At 45.4% G+C, this 25,709-nt stretch overlaps 3 protein-coding genes across 4 annotated transcripts in view; 2 read left to right on the top strand and 1 right to left on the bottom strand.

Moving 5' to 3' along the window:
• doc2d (double C2-like domains, delta) overlaps window positions 1–3,146 on the top strand; it is an 18,454-nt gene extending 15,308 nt beyond the window's left edge. Inside the window, exons 10-11 of the mRNA XM_036516772.1 lie at window positions 239–335; window positions 2,959–3,146. Coding sequence (XP_036372665.1) covers window positions 239–335; window positions 2,959–3,089 — 228 coding nt within the window. The 3' untranslated portion in view covers window positions 3,090–3,146. The remainder of the gene's footprint in view (window positions 1–238; window positions 336–2,958) is intronic.
• A 5,861-nt stretch (window positions 3,147–9,007) lies between these two features.
• On the bottom strand, window positions 9,008–16,107 carry serping1 (serpin peptidase inhibitor, clade G (C1 inhibitor), member 1). The gene is made up of 10 exons (XM_036517298.1): window positions 15,996–16,107; window positions 15,474–15,524; window positions 13,899–14,190; window positions 12,590–12,946; window positions 12,266–12,481; window positions 11,745–11,888; window positions 11,253–11,456; window positions 10,676–10,815; window positions 9,983–10,205; window positions 9,008–9,328 (listed from the first exon to the last, which is right to left on the bottom strand). Exons 2-10 carry the CDS (start codon window positions 15,522–15,524, stop codon window positions 9,072–9,074), a joined length of 1,884 nt encoding a protein of 627 aa, XP_036373191.1. The 5' UTR covers window positions 15,996–16,107; the 3' UTR covers window positions 9,008–9,071.
• A 1,193-nt stretch (window positions 16,108–17,300) lies between these two features.
• Window positions 17,301–24,583, top strand: tmem134 (transmembrane protein 134). 2 transcript variants are annotated; one of them, XM_036517026.1, is made up of 8 exons: window positions 17,301–17,491; window positions 18,865–19,132; window positions 20,944–21,011; window positions 22,200–22,286; window positions 22,804–22,880; window positions 23,166–23,210; window positions 23,335–23,388; window positions 24,256–24,583. In XM_036517026.1, exons 2-8 carry the CDS (start codon window positions 18,911–18,913, stop codon window positions 24,336–24,338), a joined length of 636 nt encoding a protein of 211 aa, XP_036372919.1. In that variant the 5' UTR covers window positions 17,301–17,491; window positions 18,865–18,910; the 3' UTR covers window positions 24,339–24,583. The 2 variants fall into 2 exon arrangements, with proteins under 2 accessions (XP_036372919.1, XP_036372920.1); XM_036517027.1 differs by lacking the exon at window positions 17,301–17,491 and adding an exon at window positions 17,607–17,653.
• Window positions 24,584–25,709: the final 1,126 nt, after the last annotated feature.

Here is a 25,709-nt window from a genome sequence, read left to right on the forward strand (position 1 = left end):
TTAACAATCCCGAACATGGGGTAGGGAGTGCTCTCCTTGTAAAAATCACCTCTGTTCAAACTGATTTGATTCTTATCAGCAGTGCATTTTAAAAGGATTTGTCATGGTGTCCCCCCCAAGGACTTGATCATGTGAAGCAATTGATACCTTTATCAGCCAGGGCTGTATCTCTGTATACCATCTGTTTCACCTCTCTCTTTCTCTTTCCTTCTCTCACTCCCTCTCTCCATTCCCTCAGGAGTTTGTTTATGAAGTACCACATGACCAACTGGCCAAGAAGACCCTGGAAATTTCAGTGTGGGACTATGACCTAGGAATGAGCAATGACTTTATAGGTAAGAGGGAGAGGGGGGGGGGGGGGGGGGGGGAGAGGGAGATGGAGAGGGAGAGGGAGAGGGAGGGGGAGAGGGAGAGGGAGAGGGAGGGGGAGAGGGAGGGGGAGAGGGAGAGGGAGAGGGAGAGGGAGAGGGAGAGGGAGAAAGAGAGAGGGAGGGGGAGAGGGAGAGGGAGAGAGAGAGGGGGGGGTGAGGGAAAGAAGGGGGAGAGAGGGAGGAGGACGAGATGCCCTTTTATTGAAACATGAAACAGTTTCATGCCTTTTACAGACACATAATCCAGGTTACTCACAAGCTAAACCCATAAAAGTCATAAGGCGTAAGAACCACATTTGATCACCTGGCCAAAAAAAATTGAAAAATAAAAGCTAATTGATAAATAAAATTAATAAAGCATATCTTCACAATAGGCAACATTTGTAGACATCCTCTTCACACACCCAGACAGCATCCCCTGTACACCATGCCTGTCTAAACCGTTGAGATTATTTAACAATAAACAGGAGGAGTAGGAGGGGGAGGAAGAGAGGGAGAGGAGAGGGGGGGAAGGAGGGGAAGACAGGAAGGAGGAGAGGGTAGGAGAGAGAGAGGAGGGAGAGGAGAGGAAGGAGGAGAGGGTAGGAGAGAGAGGGGAGGGTGAGGAGAGGAAGGAGGAGAGGGTAGGAGAGAGAGAGGAGGGAGAGGAGAGGAAGGAGGAGAGGGTAGGAGAGAGAGAGGAGGGAGAGGAGAGGAAGGAGGAGAGGGTAGGAGAGAGAGAGGAGGGAGAGGAGAGGGAGGAGGAGAGGGTAGGAGAGAGAGGGGAGGGTGAGGAGAGGAAGGAGGAGAGGGTAGGAGAGAGAGAGGTGGGAGAGGAGAGGAAGGAGGAGAGGGTAGGAGAGAGAGGGGAGGGTGAGGAGAGGGAGGAGGAGAGGGTAGGAGAGAGAGGGGAGGGTGAGGAGAGGGCGAGAATGAGAAGAGACTTGAAAACAAGATGGGGAAGCGAAGGAAGAGGAAAAGCTAAGCAATGGAGGTGGGTTGAGCGAGAGAGAGGGAAAGAAAGAAAGGGAGAGAGAGAGAGGGGGAGAAAGAAAGAGTGAGAAAGAGGGAGAGAGATGGAAGAAGGGAGATGATCAGCTTGAGAGAGCAGAGGGACTTAACATTCTCAGGTTTCAGTTGAGTCTGAAAGAAGTGAGTGCAGCAGCTAAAGGATTTAGCTTTATTCTATATAACAGGGCTCATCACACAGGAACAGTATGAGATGTGGTGTATGAATGGGGCCATAGTCATCATCCTATCTGTCCCTTTGTTAATGGGATTGATTACCAGTGTCAGTTATTGGTACTAAGAACTCACAGTTATTAGCAGCATTGATTATGCCTGTAATTGTTATGAAGTGGGCCCCTCTGATCTGTCAATAACTCGTAGCCTTGGACAGTGTGTGCAGAAATACCACATGCGCCAGTCATGCAGTCTGAGCTTGAAGAGAAGTTCAGAGAGGAGGAAAAGAATGGTAGACAGAGAAGAGAGGGAGAGCCAGATGGACAGACAGACAGACGGAGAGATGGAAGAACAGACAGAGAGGGAGGAGAGACACTCTGCTCGGTGACGGGGGGGGCGGGGCGGGGGGGGGGGGGGTGCAGGTGTGCACAGGAATGCATGGCAGCCAGCCCTCTCTGACAGGTGACATGCACCTGGCACCAGGAGCTGAGAGCATGAGTGGCATCTGCTGCAGGATAGTCAGCCTGATCTGCCTGCCCTGTGTGTGTGAGTGTGTGTGTGTGTGTGTGTGTGTGTGTGTGTGTGTGTGTGTGTGTGTGTGTGTGTGTGTGTGTGTGTGTGTGTGTGAGTGTGTGTGTGTGTGTGTGCGCACGTGTGTGTGTGCGCGCCCATGTGTGTGTATTGAACAATGCTTGGATTGACCCTGATGATGAATTTGAGGCTGTGTCCCTGTTTTGTGGCAGCAGTGTAGCATAGTGGTAAGGGGCAGGGCTTGTAATTGAAAGGTTTCTGGTTTGATTCCCCACTGGGGCACTGCTGCTGCACTCTTGGGAAAAGCTACTTAACCCACAATTGCCTCAGTACTGCCTCCAACTGTATAAATAGATAGCATGTAAAAATGTAACCTATGTAAGGCATTCTGGATAAGAGCATATGTTAGATTACAATAATGTAATGTTAAAGTAAAGTAATGTAAGGGGGGGGAGTTTGGAGACGGTCCCTGCCCAGGGCTCTCTGTCTGCCAGATTGCACTGCTGGCTCTGAGCTGTCTACAGCCATATCGCCACGGAGACACCCTCATTAAGCCTGTCTGAGGTAGTGCAGGTAATGTTTAATATCATTCAGCAGAGGAATACTGAACCATCGATCGTTAGCCTTGATTTCCAGGAATAATGAGTTCAACCCTTCCTCTTCCCTCCCCCCTCGTCTGTCACTCTCTCTCCCTCCCTGTCTCCCTTCCCTTCTCATCTACTTCTCTCTCTCTCTCTCTCTCCCCCTCTCTTTCTCTCCTTCTCTCCCTTCTCTTCCCTCTCTTTCCCCCTCTCCTTCTCTCTTTCTCTCCCTTCTCTTTCTCTCTCTCTCGCCCCCTCTCTCTCCCTCTCCCCTGCTTCCTCTCTCCTTCTCCCTCGCTCTCTCTGTTTCTCAGGAGGGGTGGAGTTGGGGATCAATGCGAAAGGAGAGAGGCTGAAGCACTGGTTTGAATGCCTAAAATACACAGGGAAAAAAGTGGAGTACTGGCACACGCTCACTCAGCAGTGTGCTCCCAGCAGTGACTAATACACACACACACACACACACACACACACACATACACACACACCACATACGCACATGCACACACGCACACACGCACACATACACACACACACACACACACACATACACACACGCACACACACACATGCACACATGCGCACACATACACACACACACACACACACACACACACACCACACATGCACATGCACACACATGCATGAAATCACAGAAATGCACACATACTTGTGCACAGGCGAATACAGGAACCAGCACGCACACAGAAGGCATGGACACAAACACAATCATACACATAAATGCCCACAAAGGCGCACGTACACACACTCACACACACACACACATGACTGGACACATTTCAGCACGCACACATTACTTTCCGAGATGCATCCGCACACACTTCCATGCAAAAACACGCAAGCCCACACATATAGCATGACACACTATATAATAAGCCAATAATGATAAATTATATACACATAATTTCATATATACACTCAACTAACCATTGAGCAGTAACTGCAATAATTATATACTGTCAGTAATAATAATGATAATAATAATAATAATAATATTCATCATCATCATTATAATTGTCATCACCATTGTGACAGTTCATGTTAACTCCTTTTTTTTACTCTGTCAGCTCGTGACTCAGATATTTTTTTGTGAAAATCTGACGTCATCAACCTCAAAATAGCATCTCACCGTGCCTGCTGTGACATAGATCGCACATTTGTGATGTCACTGTCGTCATTGTGACTGTTCACGTGGTCCCCTCTGTGTCGGCACAGCCTGTCCTTCGGACCGTTTCTGAATCGGAACAGCTGTTAAATACAAATGTGTAATTACTCAATAAGTACCACTATGTAAGTGAGTGTGGAGAGGCGCCTGGTGTGAAAGGTCGCCGCGGTCGGCTGTAATTCCGGCTGCCAAAGACAGCCACCGCTTCCCGAATGCACAAGCAAAAGCACAAAGCATCCCCTCCGCCGCCGCGTCTGCGCGCCTCTCCGGAGCTGTCTGTCTTTGTGTCTGTCACTCTAACATTTACATGAATCTGTAAGCGGAGAGGGAGGGGAAGGGAGACGAGGGGGTGAGAGACAGAAGGCAGAGATGGAGAGAGGAGAGAGACAGACGAACGGAAAGACAGAAACAGGGACAATGGGACAATGTCAGTGCCCGGGCTAATCTAAATCTTGAAAGGGTGAGATATGCTCCTAAATCCACGCAGAGCGCTCTGATGGAGCTAGACGCATTGCTTTGTTTAAATCAGGGCAAGGGAGGGGTGGGGGTGAAGAATCAAGACTACAAGGATACCCAATAATGAGGAAGACCACTTCCCAGGACCAGAGATCCGAAGTGTCGTCCTCCATTACGGATGTCCCTTTAAGGCCGGGGATTTCGCGGTGACGGCCGAATCCCCTTTGTTACGCCCCTTTAAGGGATTAAGGCGGCGCTTTGGGCCGACGCTGAGCCGCGTTTCGGACCCCGGACGTCAGCGTCTTTGCGCGCAGCGGAGCCGCGGGCACATGGGCTCGCTCCCTGCCGGTGCGCGTCTTTGTGACACGGACTGAAGTGGTGTTTCTTTTTTTCCTTTTTTAAAGCACATCCACAGACACTCTCTCTGCTTCTCACGGGTTACGCAACAGGAGGCAGCAGGCTCAAATCCAGCAAGGTCGCGCTCATGTTCTCCCGCAGAGAAATCTCTGCTCTTGAATATTTAATGGGCCCAATCATTCATTCTGTTTGACTCGACCTCTTTTCTTTTTAATTTTTTTTTGATAATGATTTCTGACCTGTTTGTACAGCACACACTGTCACCACAGCTGAAGATCACAGCTGTGTTGGTGCCATATTCTCGGTAATTACTGTATCTCAGCGCGCGTTGGAAAAACACGTAGGTGCCGCAGCGTGCGGCAGATGAACTCAGCGGAGCGGACGGAGCCAGGGGAACTTTACTGACAGGCAGGACATCTGCCGGGCATGCAGCTCCCCGGGAACGGACACCCTCTGGCGTACAAGCACATCCATGGACACACTGCCTCTCCCGTGTCAGTCTATGCACTTGGTAACGGTCAAACGATTATCAACGACGTAATACTTAATTTCCAGCATGAATATGATTTGTTCTCAATTTCAGTATCTCTCCTGACCTTAGATATAGCTCTGTGTGTGGCAGTTACCATGGACAGCGTGTGTTATGGTCCCGCCGTGCATGTGCGAAGGCTATTATGTATGGTCTTATTTTTTTGTAGTTGTAATTGTTGTTGCTGTTGTCGTTTCTGGATCGATGCTGCGCGGATTCGGCGCAGAGTCACCGATCTTTACCTAATACGGATGAGTCATGGGACGAGTCATGTTATATTCATTCTCTGAGTCCACCCTCACAGTCGATCCGAATTCTGTGAAGATCGGGGGATCTGACATTATGATCTGCCATTATCTGTGCAGCATCGATTCAAATGAAAAGAGAAGAGAACAAGCCCTGTTTCGCTGATAAAGTAATCACATGTCAGATTCCGTTGTCTGTTTGATTAGTAATGGAAACGTGCATTGTATAGCGCCTATGTTTACATTTGTACAGCTGCATTACTTGTCGTTGGATGTGTTTATTTTTTGTACTGGGCAATTCAGGGTAATGAAACTGTATATTGTCGTTTGTTTTTTTTTTAGCCGAAACTTAACTGTCGTTTTTCAATGTCTCGTCTTCCTCTTTGAGCGAGGAAGGGGTGGGAGATCTAAGAGAGAGAAGAGAATGTATGAGAGGATAAAGTTATCTCAAAGCAGCATATGCAAACGTTTCACTCAGAAAAGGTGTGCGTGTAACCCCAAACGGCTGCCCTGAAATTTCACCGACCGTCTATGTGGATCATGTGGTGTGGCTGCCATCGTGTGGGGAGTCTGTGTAATTACAGTTCAAATAAACTAAATGCGAACATCTCCGTGGTGAGGCCGTCTCTCTGGAGTTTGGCTTTGTGTTTTCAGCTTTCAGTCGAATAAAATGTATATGCCTGTGTGGTATAGCTCGCCCGGTGTTGTCAGTAAACAGCAGATTCTGTATCTTGTTGCCACGCATTATTAAGACGTGACCACAATTTAGTTATCACGTTCCTACGCCTTACTAACTCGTGGCCACGAGTTATTGATCTTGTGGTCACGCAATAATATTTTTCCTACCAATGTCACCAGGGGGGCTCCGTAGGGTATCCGCTCATTAGAGGCTAATATCAATGGCCAGTACATGTGCAAATTGCATGTTATAATCATGGAGCTATAATCTCACAGTCTGGACAAGCACACAGTGTAGATGAATTTGTCACTTGTTCCTTTTGCCAGTGGATTCACCTTAAATTATAATAACTGGAACACCAGAACCCAGAATGTACATCACCTCTGTGCTGGAGCAGCTGGTATCAGAGGTCAAAGCAGATTTCAAAAACAGCTGGGTTGTTTCAACACAGCGAAGCAGAATGAGCTGATGTTTTTACAGTTATGATGTCAGAGAATTTCACTTCTACATTATTCCAATGCATTGCAGGTGAGCCCTTTCTACATAAGCATTGGTGATAAATAGCTGCCACAGTAACAGGCACAGTTTCAAGCTCTTGGCCTGTAAAAATGTGCGTGAGATCAAGGTTTAGGCAGCTACTCTTGTAACCAGCAAGCTGAGGGTTTGAATCCCTGGCTAGCCGCTGCTGCTGAATCCTGCAGCGATGCACCGAAGCCTAATTAATTAGCAACACAGCAGCATAAACACAGGATAAATAGAAAAGTTTGCTTTAGGAGCGGCTCAGCATTCAGAGATCTGCTGGGGAGAATAATGTCATGATGTGTTTTCAGCCAGAGAAGATGACCCTCGGCACCAGCAGCCCAAGCGACTGAGATGGGAAGTGACAAGTACTCTGCAATGGATCAGATCAAGGCTTTAGCCTCAGATGTATCATGCGTGTAAATGTGAAACATGTTAGCGCAGGAAAATGCACACAGTACCAGTCAAAAGTTTGGACACACCTACTCACAGAAGGGTTTTCCTTTTGTTTTTACTATTTTTCACATTTTAGAACAATAGCAAGGATGTCAAAGCTATGAAATAACACATGGAATTATGCGGTGACCAAAACAGTGTTAATCTATCATATATTTCAGAATCTTCAAAGTAGCCAAAAAATATGTTAAATGTAAAATTTTTTTAGAAAAAAAAAATCCATGCATAGGCATCAGCTTCACTATTTATATTTGTCCAAGAAACAAATTTCAAGCATTTAGGCATACGCTTTTACATCAAAATGTCTTTGAATGCATGTGTCCCATTATCTTAATCAGGTGTGTCCAAACTTTTGACTGGTACTGTATAAATAAGTGTATATATATATATATATATATATATATATATATATATATATATATATGTATATATAAATCATATAATCTTCTCCCATCAGTCTGCATAGATTCACATTTGTATGCATTCATCTAAAACCCAAACTTTCTCCCTCATCGACCACTATGTCAAATATGGCATCATTTAAAAAAAAAAAAAACGCAAGATCCGCTTTCTTTTTCATGTGTTTACGCGTTTTTTATTAACCACCAATGAAAGGATCCGAGGAGATAGTGCTGGAGAGGTAAAAGACGAGGTCAAGTGGGATCCTCCAGGGTGCGTTTTGAATGGGGGCAGACGTGAGTGACCGCCTTTCAGCAAGCGTGGCAGAAGAGGAAACTGCAGTTGTGTTGTGAAAAGTGTTTAACTGTCAGGAGAGTCATTGGCCTACGTGAGTCTGAAAGTCATTTGAACAAAGATGATTATTTTTAATAGACAGTAGTAACACGTCTGGAGTAGGCATAGCAGAAATTTCTTTTATTATTATTATTAGTAGTAGTAGTAGTTGTAGTAGTAGTAGCAGTGATAGTAGTAGTAGTAATAATATTAGCAGAAGTAGTAGTAGTCGAATTAGTCTTATTATTAGTAGTAGTATTAGTATTATTTGGAAGACTTACAGAGGATTAGAAGTCACAGTGGAATATAGCCCATGGCAGACAACTACCTTAAAGATGACAGGGAGTCATCTAATCCAATTAAAACGCATACCCCTGAGTGCAACTCTAATATAAATCACAATCATAACTAGATTACACCCGGAGGGCATGCATGCGAATCTCAGGGCTATTATTAAAAAGCAATTCTGTGCTCATTTTGTGTATTATGCTAAAGTAGATCCCAGAGGACCCGGGGAGGACATGACTGCTGGCCTCAGTGATACATATGTGCTGGTGTCCACATGTAGTGCGGTCTGGAAGGGGTGATTTGTGTGCCTCAGACTAATGAAATGTACAGGAAAAAGAGCAGGCTGGTTGTAAAGGTGAAGATTGTATCTTTTTTATTACCTTTAATTACACATTGTAACCCTGCAGCATTTTCAGCGTTTCTGTGGAACAGGTATGTATATTCAAATACATTCAATGTGTCAAATAATCAAAGAAAGGGTCTCATGTAGGTCCAATGCAGTAGTTGGTTTATCATTGATCATATTTTTCCCCATCAGCATTTTCCAGGTGAGATTAAAAAAGATATAAAAACTATCCCAGCCTAGACTGGCAAGCAAATGTGTGTGCTTAAAGTATAGAAATGCCATTGTTTTTGCATAACAGATTTAAAAATAATGATTGCATTTTGGCTCTCACAGGCAAACACTGAGTCATATTCAGATACAATTATTCTCTCTCTCTCTCTCTCTCTCTCTCTTTTCTCCCCTGCTCTCCCTCTCTCTTCCTCCCCCCCCCCCTCTCTCTCTCTCTCTCTTTTCTCCCCTGCTGTCCCTCTCTCTTCCTCCCCCCCCCCTCTCTCTCTCACTCTCTCTCTTCTCCCCTGCTCTCCCTCTCTCTTCCTCCCCCCTCTCTCTCTCTCTCTCTCTCTCTCTCTCCCTCTCTCTCTTTCTGCCTTTCTCCTTCTCTCTCCCCCTCACCCCCCGCCCTCCACCCTCCCCTTCAGGGCTTGGTCACCCTCCCCATGAAGAGTGGGCTTTGGACCTCGTGGTTCCACAGCACCATCACGAAGGGCCGCAGAGCGGTGAAGGTGGGGAAGGAGCGGGAGAAGGAGAGGGAGGTGACGGCCCCCGCCTCCACCCCCTCCTCCGTCAGAGAGAGGAAGGCGCGGTGCCGGGCGTCCGTCAGCGAGAGGGGCGTGTCCGTGTGCATCGAGGTGAGGCCGCACAGCTTAGGGGCGTCAAAGAGATCCGTCAGACCTGAGAGGGAGAGACATCCTTCCTTATACTTAACCACAGCCACAGCTCATATTCTACACAGCAGCACTGCTTTAGTTGCTCTTGCCAGTAAAGCTTCACTGACTTGGACTGAGAGAGGAGAAATGGAGAAAACACATTTAACCACCATCTGTATCTTTTTGTGCTGACATAGTTACAGTTTTGGTGAGGTTTTTTCTTTTTTTTTTTTGCTATTTTTCCATATAACACACACACGCACACGCACACACACACACACACTCACACGCATGAGCATGCGCACACGCACACATATAGATACACACACACACACACACGCTCAGCCTGATACATACACGCACACGCACACACGCACACACGCACACACGCACACACACGCACACGTGCACACGCACACACACACTCACATGCATGCGCACGCGCACACGTATAGATACACACACACGCACACGTATAGACACACACAGCCACTCAAACAGGCAGATATATACAGACAGATACAGACAGCCAGACACTCAGACAGACAGATATATACAGATAGATACTCAGAGAGACAGATATATCCAGACAGACACTCAGAGAGACAGATATATCCAGACAGACACTCAGACAGACAGATATATCCAGACACAGACTGACAGACACAGGGCCTCGTACCCATGCCATCCAGCAGATCCATTAGGTTAGTTTTGATATCCAGCTTGATTTTGGGCAGCATGACCTCGGTCATCTGAGGGGCCACTTTGCTCAGTGTCTCCACCATGGTCTTCACCGTGACAGGGCTCATCCTCTCCTCCAGTGCCTGCAGGCCCTCCGCAGAGGGGGTGGAGGGGAGCAGGATGTAGAGGCTCATCTTCCCTGACAGGGGAAACTCTGCCACCTAGAGGTAGAGATGGGGAATAACAGGGAATAAAAATGCTAGAGCTACTCAGTCTTACCCCAATAAAGGCTTGTGCACTGAACACTGCTATCACAGGAATAGTGGATAAATGATAGTACACTATTCAAACATGCCAAAATAGATACTTAGTGCACTACGATCATACAACTCACTGCTTTACACGCTTTTTATTTCTACAATTTCAGTAATACTTCTATGTATTTCTATAGCATATTTATTACTTTTCACAAATCAGCACTTTGTGTACTAACACTTGAAATCAATATGTTGTCCACTGGTCACATATACTGAATCAATAGTATCGCATTAAATCACTTATGTCCTATCAGTATTTATCAATACGTAGTGCACCTGCAGTCAGGCAGGCACACCAATGCACACCCAAGCACAAAGCCCCTTGAATCAGACGGCATGTGTGTTTCTTACTACTGAAAGGTTTCTCTCGGTACCTGTGCCCGGAGGGGCGGGACGTAGTGTTGGACCAGCTTGTATTTACTGCTGTACAGTACAGGGGTGTTGATGACGTCTCCCGTCAAAGAGACGAACGGGGCGTTTTTATTGACGCCCTCAAACACCACCCTCCACTTCCCTAAAGCACAGACGGCAGAGAGAGACAGAGTAACCACCTGTTTCTGACGGCTGTAATGCCTTGTGAACAGTTTGATAAAGATATAATAATTAAGATAAAATGAACATTCTGTACAGAACCTCTTGGGTTCTGATTACAGTTACAGTATCTCAGGTTCATATGAGTGCCCGTTATCAACTGCTTTATCTCCTGTGTTCACCTTACAGATGTGTGTCTATGAGTGTAGATCCGCTTCATATTGTACTGTAAGCTATCATTTGCAGCTATGCAGGCACACACACGCGGACACACACAGTTGTGTTTGGGTGCAACTCCTGAAGCGCAAAACACACACACAGTCTCACTGCAGTCACCGGATCACACTTGAAATTACGGAATGATAAATGAAAATAATAACAGTCACAACAACAACGACGATGAAAGGCATGGAAACCGACCCTTAAAGTAGACAGCATTTAGTAACGCCAGCAAAGATTCCTGCGGCATTGAGTCGACCAGTTCCTTGATACGATGGTGAGTCTTCTCTGCCACCCAGTTATTGATCATTTCCACATTCTTCTCACTGCTATTGGTGAGTTTCTCCGGCACCGCACTGTAGAACAGCTTTGATTGGTTGATGAAGAGGTCATTCAACATCAGCTCTGGAAGACAGACAGGGCAAAAAGGAGGAAAACAAAGAGAGAGAAAGAGACTTACAGAATGATTCTTCACTTCATCACAACTTTAAGGGCGGTGGTCCTAAGGTCCCTCCTTTCTTTAAGGGTGAGGGTATTAGGGTCTCTTCTTTCTTAACTGATGAGGGTGTTAGGGTCCCTCCCTTCTTTAAGGGTGTGGGTACTAGGGTCTTTCCTCTCTTTAAAGGTAAGAGCATTAGGGTTCCTTCATTCTTTTAGGATAGGGGTCCCTCTCTGATTTAAAGGTGTGGGTACCAGGGCTGTGGTAGATGTTGGAGGCAATCTCCACGCTGTCTTTCAGCTCAACTCTCAGGTTCTTTATCTCGTTGTGAAGGCAGGAGAAAGAAGGTGGCAGACTGAGGGCGTTCTCCAGGTGCATCCGGGTGTCGCCATCAGCGCCTGACAGACAGAGAGCAGGAGAGTAAGAGACAGAACGGGAGAGGAGTGAGAAAGAGAATCAAGAAATTGTTGTTTAGATTCGTTGTTACATTATTGGCATTTAGCAGACGCTCTTATCCAGAGCGACTTACATCAATTACAGGTTCTTACAATGGTAGCCATTTATACAGCTGGATATTTACTGAGGCACTCGTAAGGTAAAGTAAGGGTACAACAGAAGTGCCCCCGAGGGGCAGTCCTGCTCCTTAACCACTATGCTACACTGCTGCCCCAGTGCAGCATACACAAACATCAAAGGGGAGGAGGCTTTGTCGAGACTCAGCTAATGTGTCCTTAGCCCTCCCCCTCTCTGTGATCCCCCCAGTAGTTCCTCTTACCCAACAGCAGGTGTGTCAGGACCAAAGCGATGCTGATGGGTGAGAAGAGCAGATTTTGGGTTTTGTCTGCTTCGCGGAGCTGGGAGTAGACTTTTAGGGAGAATTCATTCAGGGACTCCTGTAGGATTGCCCTCCCTGATCGAGAACTCTCAGACACACAGTCTCCCCATGGCGATATGTAGTCCAAGCACAGGGGAGGCGGTTCAGTGGGAGGCTCTAACACAAAGAAAGAGGAGGCATTAGACGATATCACCATTAATGATGACAACGATGGTGATATTAGTAGCAATAACAGTCCTAGGACTGAAAAAAATAATAACTCACCTCTGACGCTGAGTTCTGTCTTCTGTGACCACACGGGCTTCTGTAGAGTCCTACTTTCTACCAGATCACACTGGTACACTCCTGAGTCCTCCAGGGTGCCGTCACTTATTTCAAGCGAATAGTCATCTTTCTCATGGCTGGAAGAAGACCAACTGAATCTGCTCTCACTTCCCTCCCCCAGCTCTCCCCTAATCCGTGGGAACACCCTCTCCTTCCCCTGCTGCGTCACTTTGTACCAAACCGCCTGATAGGTGGTGCGAGAGCTGGCGGGAAGAACAGGGGGGGGGGGGCTGCAGGGAAGCCGCAGTTTGCCTCCTGTTTGCCCCTCCACAAGTTCCCACAGCTCAAAGCGGGCCTCTAAGGCAGAGAGAGAGAGGGAGAGAGAGAGAGAGAGAGAGAGAGAGAGAGAGAGAGAGAGAGAGAGAGAGAGAGAGAGAGAGAGAGAGAAGGTGGCAGACTGCAATGATCAAACAGTGTAACTGATGAAGTGATGAAAACCCATTATCTACCATTTTTAGTTAACAGTACCCACAGTCCCAAGGCAAGTAAAGAAAAACTATTATCTGTCTTTCATACTTAACAGGACCCACACTCCCGAGGCAAGCCCTCTTGGATTGGATGAGCTCCTCCTAAAGTAAGGCACCCCTGACTCAGAGAGCAGACAGAACACCGGGCGGTGCATTGTGACATCATGCTGTGCTTTGGACTGTTGTGTGTTTCTTTTGGGGTAGATCCTCTACACCACCAGCTGACACAGGAGTTACCCTTCTCTACCTTTACCAGGAGAAAACATTCTCCTCACACCTCTTCATATCCCCCTCGGCTAACATGCTAACGCTGGCCTCGACCACTCTGTTACCCACTTACTCAGCTTACTCTGCTATACACGAACTGGAGAGTTCATTCAACAGCTCACAAAGTAATTCTGCTATTCGCTTTCCTCGGTCCTACTGTTACACAACTCTCTTACCAATTTACTAATTGTTTTCCTAGTTATGTAATCATATACATACTCTGTTACTCTGGCACCCGGTTCCACATGATACATGTGTATCTTACTCCATTACATTACACTGCATTACGTTACATTACAGTACATTACATTCATTTAACAGATGCATGACTTCCAGCACAAGACAACAGAAGTGTATCCATCCAAGTTATTATTATCCAAGATAATTATTATCATTCAAGTTAATTAGTACTAATTAGTAGGCAATACTAATAATAAAGTGTGTTGGAACCTTTCAATGCTAAGACCAGAAAAGAGTGAAAGAAAGTGAAAGAGAATTGGGTGAAGTTTCCTCACGGTAAATCTCGACTGGGTAGGAGCTCTTCAGCTTGACCATTCTGTCACCCAGGTATCCCGTCACCTGGCAGGTGTATGTCCCCTGGTCCTCCAGTCCCACCCTACTCAAGGACAGATGTCCATCCTTCTGAGAGACACGGACACGGTCGCCAGTGGAAGAGAGGGGGATGGTGGAGGAGTTGGGTGGGGAAGTGGGGGTGAAGGTCCAGGATAGCGTCGGGTCGTTGAGTTTGGGGGCGTCCACAGTGAGGCAGGGGAGATAGAGGCTGGACTCCAAGGTGATGAAGAAGCCCTGTGGGGACAGGGAGACTGTGACGGAGGAAGACTGTTGCAGGGGTGTGGAGGAATAGAAAGACAGAGGGATGGATGGAAACGCTTTGGCTCGAGGACGGGGATCTCGAGTGGCTCAGTTGGTAAGGTCCTCGTTTTGAGTGCAAGCTGAGCCCTATTGTCATCTGCCAGCAATAACCAGAAGCCCTCAGCAGCCACTTTCTTCCACTGGGGAGAGGAGCAGGTCCGTCAGCCTGGGTCCACACCCCTCCTGGCACTCTCCGGCTTGTCGGGCGCCCACGACTTGCTCTGATGATGTCGGTGAAACCTATGCCCCAGTTTGCGCCCACTCACTGTACTGTACACTTCACTGTACTGCACTGAGGCACCCACAGAGCGGAAAAATAGCTGTTGGTCGCATGGGTGTGTGTGAGAGGACTGTACCTGCAGCACTTTTGCATGTAAAAGTTGTTGTGGTGTGATAAGCTGTGCACTTGGTGGAAAAAAGTGTTTTATAAAGGGGTATATAGCATAGGGGGTATAAAAGAGTATAAAGACTGCCTGTAGTGTGTCTCACATGCAGGTAAAATGACCAATGCAACAAACTGAACATGTTTTTTGTTGTGCTGCATCCTCTTTCTAAACAAAATAAAAGGAGGCAGTAGAATCTATGAAGAAAAACCCACCTTTCTGTACTTTATCAAACAAATGACGCCATCTAACCCTCTAGATCCACTCAGATTACAGATGCTTCTCAGAAATATTTCAAATCAAGCTTAACCATGAACCAGTGCTCCTGAAACAGCTGAAAACTATACAACATTCTGGACTACATTTTGCTCAACCATGAGAGAGTGAGAGAGAAAGAGAGGGAGTGAGAGGGATGGCACATCAGTCACTGCTCTGTCAACAGTTTTTCGGGCATTGTATTTCACGATTCACCATGATGGTATCCATTTGAATCTGTCTTTACCTGTAAGTTTTACTACAGGATCGGAAAAAGCTGATAGGACTGTCCTGGATTTTCTGCAGTTCTATTCTACAGACCAAGTGGTTGTTTAACAATTACACAGATGATTCCACTCCACTAACCCCTTAACTAATGTCATCCTGTCAGCATGCACCTAGATCACTGTCATTGATATTACTGGGCATGACATGCACCTGTCCATCAATCACTCATTCCATTCCTGCCACACCTTTAGAAAGGTTCCCGTTGTTCTGATCTGACTGTTCCCTTCACCTGGAACACGTCATTACTCATGTGCCAAGAGTTGCACAATCATTGAAAATGGATGAATTTACCTCAGTGAGGAGCAGGAGGGAAAACAAACTTGCGATCACTGAAAGCTTCATCTGAGGAAGAGGAGAAGGGAGACAGATGAAGAGATAGGGGAGAAAGAGGAAGGAAGAGGGAGGAGAAAAATGAAAAACCAACATGAGGCTAAAGCAAACAAGGTCACACACATTCAGTCTAGCAGATATTAGTGGCTGATATATTTGGTATTATTTTTTGTTTATATTGATAATTTCATTGATGAGTAAATGACATGTTTCACATCAAACGCTCTGCATGTCTACATACATGCCAGGTTGATCAATCCATGCCTGAGTATTCTTAAACATATAGTGCTACTGATGCTGCTGCCAACTAAAGCAGCACTGCTATGACCTCGAGTATCTATTGTTCTCTACATAACAGACAGTTAAATTATTAAAGGAAATCCTGTCGGAACGATGGCTTGTTCAACAACAACACACGTTCCAGCAGAGTACAGCTATGGTTGATGCTGATACTGACGATGGTGGCAATAACGTTACTCTTACCTCAAAGGGTAACAAAGCTCCTCCGTGTCTGTGTTGGTCAGCCTGTCTCTCTGTCTGTTTTTCTATCCTCCCCCCACTCCCCTGGACTCTAGACCAATGGTGAATCCACTGATTGTTGACTTAAAAGCTGTGTCTATTTGCAGTCTGAATGCTGGAAACAGCCAAACTGCTTTACTGGAAGTCATGTGGGAAGGGTCTGGCAGAGATGCCCTGATTTTTTTTTTTTCTTTTGTTTTCCTGTTTCTTCTTCCCGTTTAAAAAGCAGACTACCAACACTGACAGAAAACTGTTATGATGCAATTTGCTCACTTTATGTTTGCCTTAGTTCTGTATCCCTTATTGTCATAAACACTGCTTACAGTGAAGCCACTATCATAAACCCTGCAAACAGTGCACTGCCTACAGTATATTAGCCAGATTATTGTGTTGTTAATATTATTGCAAGCATGAGGTTAGTAAGCTTGCTTTTAGTGGAAGTAACATTGTGCATGGCAGGGCAGTAATTAGAGGAATTTGTTATGCTGTTAGGGAGCTGTCTTCCCGTCCTTCTGCTTTGTAGAAATTGTGTCACTCTTCAGGGAATGGGCATTTTTAAACCCAGACGCTTCTTGAAATGACTTCAAGTAGGTGACTGAAAAATGGTGAGTCACTTAAAACAATCAGAATCTCTAGGGACAAACAAAACCGACCTCATTTTAAATTAACCTAAATATTACATTTCATGAGTTACATGGAAATCTGAAAGGAGTGCGCTGTAGCCCTACATTGGGCGGCAGTGTAGCATAGTGGTTAAGGAGCAGGATTCGTAACCGAAAGGTTGCCGGTTCGATCCCCGCTGGGACACTGCTGCTGTACCCTTGGGCAAGGTACTTAACCCACAATTACCTCAGTAAATATCCAGCTGTATCAAGGGTCTTTAGTGTCACTGTGTTGTGTGACATTGCATGTGCTTATGGGGGTGTTTATTATGTGTATTACACATGTGTGTTATGTGGGTGTTACTGTGTGTACTGCATGGATGTATTTTTTTTTCCACTTTTATTTTTATGTTTTTTTTTCATGACTGTGTATTTCGCACTGGCTGTGGAGACAATAAAGACAATAATCTATCTGTCTGTCTGTCTGTCTTCAACCTTTCTCATAGTATGCTTAAGAAGGTTTTTCAAAGTATACTGGCAATTAGGGCCGTTAAAAGCAAGACTATTTTCTTGTTGTTTACTGCCTTGTTAATGATTAATACACGAACGAGCGCGTAACTGATTGCTCGTGTCTGTCTTGTTTAATCAAGTCAAGAGTAGTCGAACACAGACCGCGATCGGAAGCAGAAAGTTTTGGAGCTTACGGCGAGCTAGCTCGGTAGCTACCTCTGTCGGAATTTTGGACACTTTAAAATAAGACTAAGCTTAACAATAAAGCCAAGCACAGTAATTATGAGAGGGTTAATATGCTGAACTGGATCTGGAATCAAGCCGCACAAGTTGGAAGCAAATGTGAAAGTAAGCTGAAAGTACTTGGATTAGTTATATTCGGCTAATGCTAGCTAGCGAGCAAAGTTTTTGTTGACGTTAGCTGGCTAGCTGGCTACTGTGTTACACACAATGGAGATGAGCACGAGCGCACCGCATCTTGGTAGCTTGCTGGCTGCATTCAGCTAGCTCGTAAGTTTGCAAGTGAACATACGGTTGACTGCTAACTTTTAGACAGCTAGAGTTAACTAGTTGAATAACTATCTGATGTCTAGATTTGGTTAATTGTAGATTGTTTGTCAGCATGAAAATTAGCTCTTGATCCACATTGCCGCAGTTATATGTACATAGAAGATATGTGTTCCTAACTAAATGGTTCACATGACTTTTTGTATGGTAGCTTCATTGCGAAATTTAAGTGCGTTGGCAGCTAACGCTATCTTTTAATGATCGAATGTGATTTTAGACGACTTAGCTCAATGTAGTACTATTTTACAATTTTACCCGAGTTAGCTAGCCCATGTTTGTTTTCGGTCTATGTAATCATTCATCGAACGTGTAAGTCGGATGTTGCTTGCTGGCTAACTAGCAAATTGCACTGAGCAAGAACTTTCATAGCTAACTAGTTGTCCAGTTAAAGTATGAACATTCATCTAGCTGGTGTAATGGGGCAACAACCGCACTGTCTTGGTACCTACTCGTTGATAAATGGATCTAGCCAAATCGCACAAATGATCAAAGCTAGCTGGATAAATTTCGATCATTCTGACATCAGTGTTGCCCCCCGTGTAGTCACAGTGGGGCTTCGTCTTCATCTTTGACATTAACGACTTTAAGAAAGTATGACATGCTTTTGATCGTAAACATCACGATGAACGTCCCCTTCCCAGCATTTCTTAAATATAGTGGTATTTCCAACGCAATAGAGCTTGATGATGAACAGTTGTATGTTAAACGTTTACCATTTACTTTCGTTGCATAAACGCTCATTAAAACCGCAGTGCGTCTGTTAGATTCACATTTTGTCACTCGATAGACTGATAATTGAGAGCTCTGAGCGGTGAAGTTTGTTTCTCTAATAGCACGCATTTAGAACGGCTCTCATTGCCTTATTTAAGGCTGTACATGGCCGGGATGCATTGTGGGTAACGATCCTGTGAGAGGACTCACATTTGTGAATCAAGCTGCTTCACGAAAGCTTGTGAACTACCCAGTCTTCAACAGAGCTGCCAGTGTTCCAAATTAGTGTTGGATTTGATGTCACAAGTTTGGTGTGGACTATGATGACCAGAGGCTGGATGCTGTTAATATAATAAGGGTTAGCCAAATTAATTAGCCTCCTCACAAGCTGATTGATTTGTCTATGGATTGCCTGTATCTGAGCACCTTTTTTCCCCGTTCAGTGCCTGTCAGTCGACACAACTGTGGGCTCTGATTGGCTACCGTGGCATGATGGCGACGCAGTTTAGCATCGATGACGCCTTCTCATTGGAGGGGGAGGAGGAAGGGGGCGGGGTTGGCAGGGAGAAAGACGGATGGAAAGGGCGAGAGAAGGACAGAGAGGGGGGAGACGGGGGCTCGATGAGCTTCGGACCTCTCTCCTTTTCCAAGCCCCAGAGTCTCGCCTCCACCGCGGCCAGCACGCCAGAGCACAGCAGCCTTAAGTACCAGGTAACACACACACACACTTACGCTCAAACACTGTCATACACTAACACGCATATACACACACCAACACTGACACTAACACACACATACACACACCAACACTAACACACACATACACCAACAATGGCACATACTAACAAACACACACATACACACACACCAACACTGACATGCACTAACACTAGCATGTGTGCTAGCACAAAAATTTGCACACATACACAAACGTGCTCTCACACTGAAGGTCGGTTTCTGTCACCTGCATTCAGCTTACTGGGCAGTGGCTGTGCCAAAAAGGCCATTCCTACCAATGGCCAGCTGAATATGAGTTGCTATTTAAACCGGTGGCTCCAGGTACAGTTGGCTACCAAGTACTGGTTGTGGCCAGGATGTGCTAATGCTGATTTCAGCAGAAGTGGGTGTGTTTTCTGGAAACGACCTAGGAGAAGCTAGCCCTTCAGAAATGCCAAATAAACCAGTGTCATGCAGATAGGCATTGTTTCCACTTACTTGCTAGCTTTTAGTGAATGACAGTAGAAAAGTATGGGAAAGGGGAGCTGACGATGATCTAAGGTTACACAGGAAATGATGCAGGAGGATATTCACGTCTGTCCGGCTGGATCACTCTTCCATCTTTTGCTTCCTGCCTGGCTGCTAGTAAGTGACCTGGTGTTAGTCCTTTGGTCAGCAAGCCAGTGGTTGCTCTGAGTGCTAAAAAGATACTAACAGTGCATTTTATTTCAGCACTGTTCACAAACTCAGAGTGCTCAATAGCAACAAACAGAAATAAGACATAGATTCAAAAGGAAACAAAGGCAGGTCGGCAGTGTAGCATAGTGGTAAGGAGCAGGGCTTGTAACCAGAAGGTTGCTGGTTCGATTCCCCGCTGGGGCACTGCTGCTGTACCCTTGAGCAAGGTACTTAACCCACAATTGCCTCGGTAACTATTCAGCTGTATAAATGGATAACTTGTAAAAACTGAAACCTATGTACATCACTGTGGATAAGAGTGTCTGCTAAATGACAATAATGTAAATGTAACATGCTATGAAAATAGTTGAAACAAAAGTAGGGTCTTGAGGTGTTTTTTGGGGGTTTATTAGGTTTTAATGTCTCTGATGGCATGTGGTAGAGACTTCCAGAGCAGCGGTGCAGTTCTGGAATAATACCTGTTTAGCACCATGAGAGAGGTGGGTTGGGAAAGGGGTACCAGTGGCACCTTTCTGAATCTGATTATACCGTAAGACAGCATAAGGAGGTGCAGTTTATTTTATCAACACACCTTTGTCTGCGGGAGTCATTGACCCCGCAGTTCTGTGGTGACCGGTGTAAAGGAGCAATAAGGCTAACAAACACAGTTACACGCATACGGATGAACACACACACGCACACTTACACATGCATTGTTGCTTACACAGACTCACGAACAACACAAACACAGAATCACCCATATATACACAAACACAATTTCTAAGTGCACAAATGCATAGGAATAGAAACATGCACACCCATACATAGACACCTAATAGACATTAACACATGCTTGTGTTTGTCTATTAAGACAGGCACAAATACACACGCACACAGCAGCACACACACCCCACTGGGCATCAGCAGTTTCCTCATACCTTGTGTTGCATGATCACTAAGGGCTTGGCTTTGGGTGGGGTTAAAGTTATGGAAATAACATCTGTAATTACACAAACCACAAATCCATGTTCCAGTTCAACAACCATGTGTGCTTGTGTTGTGGTTAGAAAGTAGTAAGGCACTTCAGTGGCACCTTATCTTCCTTTCTCTCTCTTTTTCTCTCTCAGAATCTGGAAAATGAAGAAGTCTTGGGCAGCAGTGGAAACTCTTCTTTTAATAACTTCTTCAAGATCAGGTTTGTCGGGGAGCGGTTTCGGGTGGGCGGAGCATGTTCCCATGGCGATGTGAACATGTCCTCCGCAGCAGGCTCTGCCCTGCTTGGATCAGGTTGATTCGGGCTCAGGGTCGCTTCGTTGGCACGGCCAAATTCACTGCTGCTGATGTCAGAGCGCGTGACTCAACAAACCGTAAACGCACCACAAACAACAGCAGGGAAAAAGAAGCTTGTTACTTCACAGGAAGATCATCAGCTGCTCTGAATGAACCAGAGGAAGAACGCTCTACCTTACTGTGTAGCAAAGGCTGTTAGAAATTGCAGTTCTTCATGGCTCATGATCGACATGGGGAGAAGCAGTCACAGAGTCACATTTAACTTAGGGTGGCTCTCTTTGATATCTTTCAGGTTATTCTCAGTTGTGTAAAATGTCCACTGGTCAGTCAGTCGGTTGGCCTGCCTGCCTGTCTGTTTGTCTGTCCGTCTCTCAGTGTTTCTCTGGATGTGAGTCACACTTACAGCTTATGTCCTTTCACATCAGACCAAACCGGGATGAGAAACCCTGCTAACACCATCTTGCTTAATATCATGCTGCTTATCAGTATGTCAGCGAAATGTGATGCAGTATATTAGCTCCCGTTTGAGATAACACTGCGAAAGGCAACATCAAAAAATGACAGCAGGAAAAAATAGATGAAAAACACATCTAGATTAAGCCAAAAAAAAAAAATCAGTCAAATGGGATGATAGAATCTTGAAAAGAATTCAATCTGGTAGATTAAATCTTGCATAATAATAGAATGAGACAAACAGTATCCAGTTAATGAAAATAACTCCACATTATTGTGAAATTGAAAAAGATAAAAAGTCAATAAAAAAGTAACTATTTATAGTTACAAAAACATTTGATCTGCCACCAGCAATCACCTAAAGCTGAATTACACAACACAAAGGAATCCAGTTTGGGCACTTAAGTGGAAAGTTTTCACGCAGAGGTCTAGTCTTTGACATGTTATACAGCTGATTACATATGCAATTCTAAGTAAAAATGTCACTGCCGCCTTAACAAGACGTTTAACAGAATAATGAACGTGAATGTTTAACAGGGTCGGTTGTGCGTTGGTTAGGAGCGTGCACGTTGGGTGCCCAGGTCCGTTTATTTTGGCCGGTGTGTGTTCACTGACTCACGCACTCTGCTCTCTCTCTCAGTGACCCCGCGACTCTGTCCTACTGCAGCTCTCAGTGGTCTTTCAGCACACTGAGCTCCGTGACCCAGCTCTCTGCCCACTGCTGCAGGTACCTCAGTCCTCCTGTTCAGTCACACGGTATCTGTCTGTCATACACACACACACACACACACACACACATACGCACACACATGCACACTAGCGTGCTCTCAAATACTGTATTCATTCACGTTGACACTCATATGCATTACATAATGTTACATTAATGTCATTTCGCAGACACTCTTATCCAGAGCGACTTACATAGGTTACAGTTCCTTATCCATTTATACCGCTGGATATTTACTCAGGCAATTGCCCAGGGACACAGCAGCGTCCCAGCAGGGAATAAACCCCCCCCAACACACACACATACATACACACAGACACGCGCACACACTCTCTCTCTCTCTCTGAAGCACACATACAAACACCATGTTCACTCAAATTCACATTCATACCCCCCCCTACATTCTTATAAATATACATGCACACTCACGCAGGGCACACATGCACACGCACAATGTGTACATGGAGAAGCACCGAGACGTTCACAGCACTGACAGCACCCACCCCGTTTCCCTCAGCTGGACGTCCCACCCCCTGGTGAAGAAGAACAGGAGGGTTGTTCTGGCCTCCTTCCTCCTCCTCGTCACTGGAGTGGGTAAGAACTACAAATCCCATCACCCTCTGTTTCATGACATGATATTCTACTGACTTCTGCAGGATATGACCACAGTTAGTGGTCATGGGGTCGAGCTACAGGCAGCCACTGGTGCTGTGACACCAGACAGCAGTACTCACTGTCCATGGCCTCATGATGTCATATCCTGTAGAGTTCGCCTATCATAAAAAATGATTACTCTGGGTTAATGGTATTCACTGGTCTGTTCTGCATTAATTGCCTCTCTCTGCATAATATATTTACCTGTAATAATTTCTGTTGCAGCTCTGATTTTCACAGGAATTGTGATACAGCTAAACCCACAAGCAGGTGAGACTTTCACATCATGTGAAGGACTTGAGTGGAGTAATGGTTAACCTAGTAATGTAATGCAGTAGGTGAAGGTGAAAAGGTAACTGAGGTGATGCATCTTTGACCTCTGACCTCTTTCCAGGTGTCTCCAGTGCCATTTTCTTTCTGCCTGGATTCCTGCTCTTCATTCCTGGTGGTATGTTTCATCTACCTCTCATTAGTCCTCTCTTAACTTTAGTTGTCTTTCTTCAGCCCGTCTCCCTCTCTCCCTCTCCTACTGTCTGTGTGCATGTGTGTATCCACGCGCTACGCTCGGACTGCAGTGTATTCGTGATGAATCTCATTTGAACCTCGTTTTACAGATAAGCCATTGTTTAATATCCTGACCCGCATGGAGTCACATGCTTGCGGCCTGTCGAGGACGTTTATGTTAAACGGCCTGTTTAAATGTCCCGGCCCGCTAACTGACGCCAGCGTTGTTCACACAGCCGCGTGAATGTGAATACTTGACATGCTTCACCGTGGCCAATCCAAATTCCACACATGCTCACTTCCATTATGGGAACATGAGTGCTCGGTTCTGCTGCAGTGCAGGGCTGCCCACTGTCTGGCAGTCTAGCCTCGCTCTGTCCGTCTTGGGGGCTACAGACAGAAGATGTCTTCATTTAAAGTAGACTGTTGCTATTATATGCTGTTTTGCCTAGGAGCATAACTGTTGGACGTCTGCTGTTGCCATCACTCCCTCATTCTCTCCTCCTCTCTCCCTCTCTCTGTCTCAACCCCCCATCCTCTGTCCATCTCTCATCCCCTTCCCCACTGATTGCCTCTACCTCTTCTTTCTCTTGTTGATTTTTTTCCTCTCTTACTCTTCTTCTCTCCCCCTCTGATCACCCATCTGTCCTCTCTCTCTCATTGCCTTTTTTCTCCTCTCCTACTCCTCCTCTCTCCCTCCCTCTCTCTCATCATCCCTGTCACTCTCTCTTCCCCCATCACCCCTCCCTCCTCTCTCTCTCGTTGCTTCTCTTTCCCTCTCTCACTCCCCCGCTCTCTCTCCATTTTTCAGTATACCATGTGATCTATATCACCTGTGCAGTAAGAGGACGAAGAGGATTCAAGTTCTTCTACCTGCCCTATTTTGAGAAGTGACCTTTGACCTCACACCCCCCATCACCAATGTGATGAATTCCACCTATCAGTGCCAAGAAAATGATGCCACTTGTGGAACATTAATCCCTCCCCTTAAGTACTGACCACTACTAACCCCAAACCACTGTGTACTTCAATGTGCTTCCAATTACTATGCAAAAGAAGGACTTTGATTTGTTTTTTTGTTTTATGTTATTAATTACTGTGACACTACAATAAATCTGTTTTGTATATTACTTTTAAAACTATGTCCAGAGTTTTGTGATTGTGAGCAGCTTTGCAGAAATAAGAATCTTAATTTCAGATCCCTGTGGTAAATTGAGGTCACACACAGACACACTCTTAATATGCACCCTGGGATCTTATTCAAGTGCTGAGCGCTGTTTCTTGGTCTGTAGTGTTTCCGTTCATCAGCTTATCAGGTGTCCCTGCATGGGGATGTTAAATAATGCACTATCCCAGAGCTGCCCAAAACCCAGTGCTGGAGACCCTCCAGTATGTGCTGGCTTTCCTTCCAAATGGACATGAATTTCTGCAGGAAAGGAGTCATTTTTTTCTTGATTGACTGATTGACATAAAGAGAGATGGATGTCCTGAATCTCAGAAAGTACTGGCATGCGATCACTGAAACGGAACACCTGGCCTTGGGCAACTCAGGTGACTCAAATGGTGATGTGCCTTACAGTCTGTTAAAATGCAAGACCGTGCTTTGTAGGATGGCTTGAGTTACCTTGACTGATAAAATGAAAACCAACCACAGGGCTGCCCCAGAACCCAGAGTTTGTCCTCTCCTGCCCTCTAGTGTTGTCTGTGAGTTTGCAGTTGATACGACTTTCTGACTTGTGAATGCCGCAAAGAACAGAAAAGAAAAGCGTTTATTTTGTAAGCTGACCAGACAACCTTGGTCAATGTCGCAGGCAGTTCACGAAGTCTTTGGCTCCTTCTCAAATTGATTTTTTAGTAGCAACTAAGCATTCACAATATTTCATTTATATCAGTTATTTTACTTATAATTATGACATTACAAGCACTGTCATACAAGCACTGTTTAGATTAGATATTATAAAGCATTTAGAGACTAAATGCTTTATAATATGAAACGTATTAAAAGGATCAGTGCATCACTTTGTCATACACCTCGCATTTTTGCTCTTACGTTTTTATGTGGTACTCATCCCACAAGAAAATTAATTATTACATACTAATTAACTAAGAAAGTATTTAATTACAATTAATCAGAAAATACATCACTGCGATTGGTTTTGATGATATTTTTCCGGAGTGTGACTACGCAGCTGATTGACATTTTCCTCAAGATGACTATTGGTCAGATGCTCATCCGGAGGAGGGGTACAATTTCACCCCGCCCAC

The sequence above is a fragment of the Megalops cyprinoides genome, chromosome 22, assembly GCF_013368585.1.
Source record: "Megalops cyprinoides isolate fMegCyp1 chromosome 22, fMegCyp1.pri, whole genome shotgun sequence".
Lineage (NCBI taxonomy): Eukaryota > Metazoa > Chordata > Actinopteri > Elopiformes > Megalopidae > Megalops > Megalops cyprinoides.

What these genes read in the sequence shown, in the direction of transcription:
- serping1 (XM_036517298.1), bottom strand. Translation starts at nt 15,524, where the DNA reads ATGAAGCTTTCAGTGATCGCAAGTTTGTTTTCCCTCCTGCTCCTCACT. An exon ending in CTACCCAGTCGAGATTTACC is followed by an intron (nt 12,947 to 13,898) that starts GTGAGGAAACTT and finishes TCTCTGCCTTAG; the next exon opens with AGGCCCGCTTTGAGCTGTGG. An exon ending in GACAGAACTCAGCGTCAGAG is followed by an intron (nt 12,482 to 12,589) that starts GTGAGTTATTAT and finishes TCTTTGTGTTAG; the next exon opens with AGCCTCCCACTGAACCGCCT.
- tmem134 (XM_036517026.1), top strand. Translation starts at nt 18,911, where the DNA reads ATGATGGCGACGCAGTTTAGCATCGATGACGCCTTCTCATTGGAGGGG. An exon ending in ACAGCAGCCTTAAGTACCAG is followed by an intron (nt 19,133 to 20,943) that starts GTAACACACACA and finishes TTTCTCTCTCAG; the next exon opens with AATCTGGAAAATGAAGAAGT. An exon ending in CCTCCTCGTCACTGGAGTGG is followed by an intron (nt 22,881 to 23,165) that starts GTAAGAACTACA and finishes TTTCTGTTGCAG; the next exon opens with CTCTGATTTTCACAGGAATT.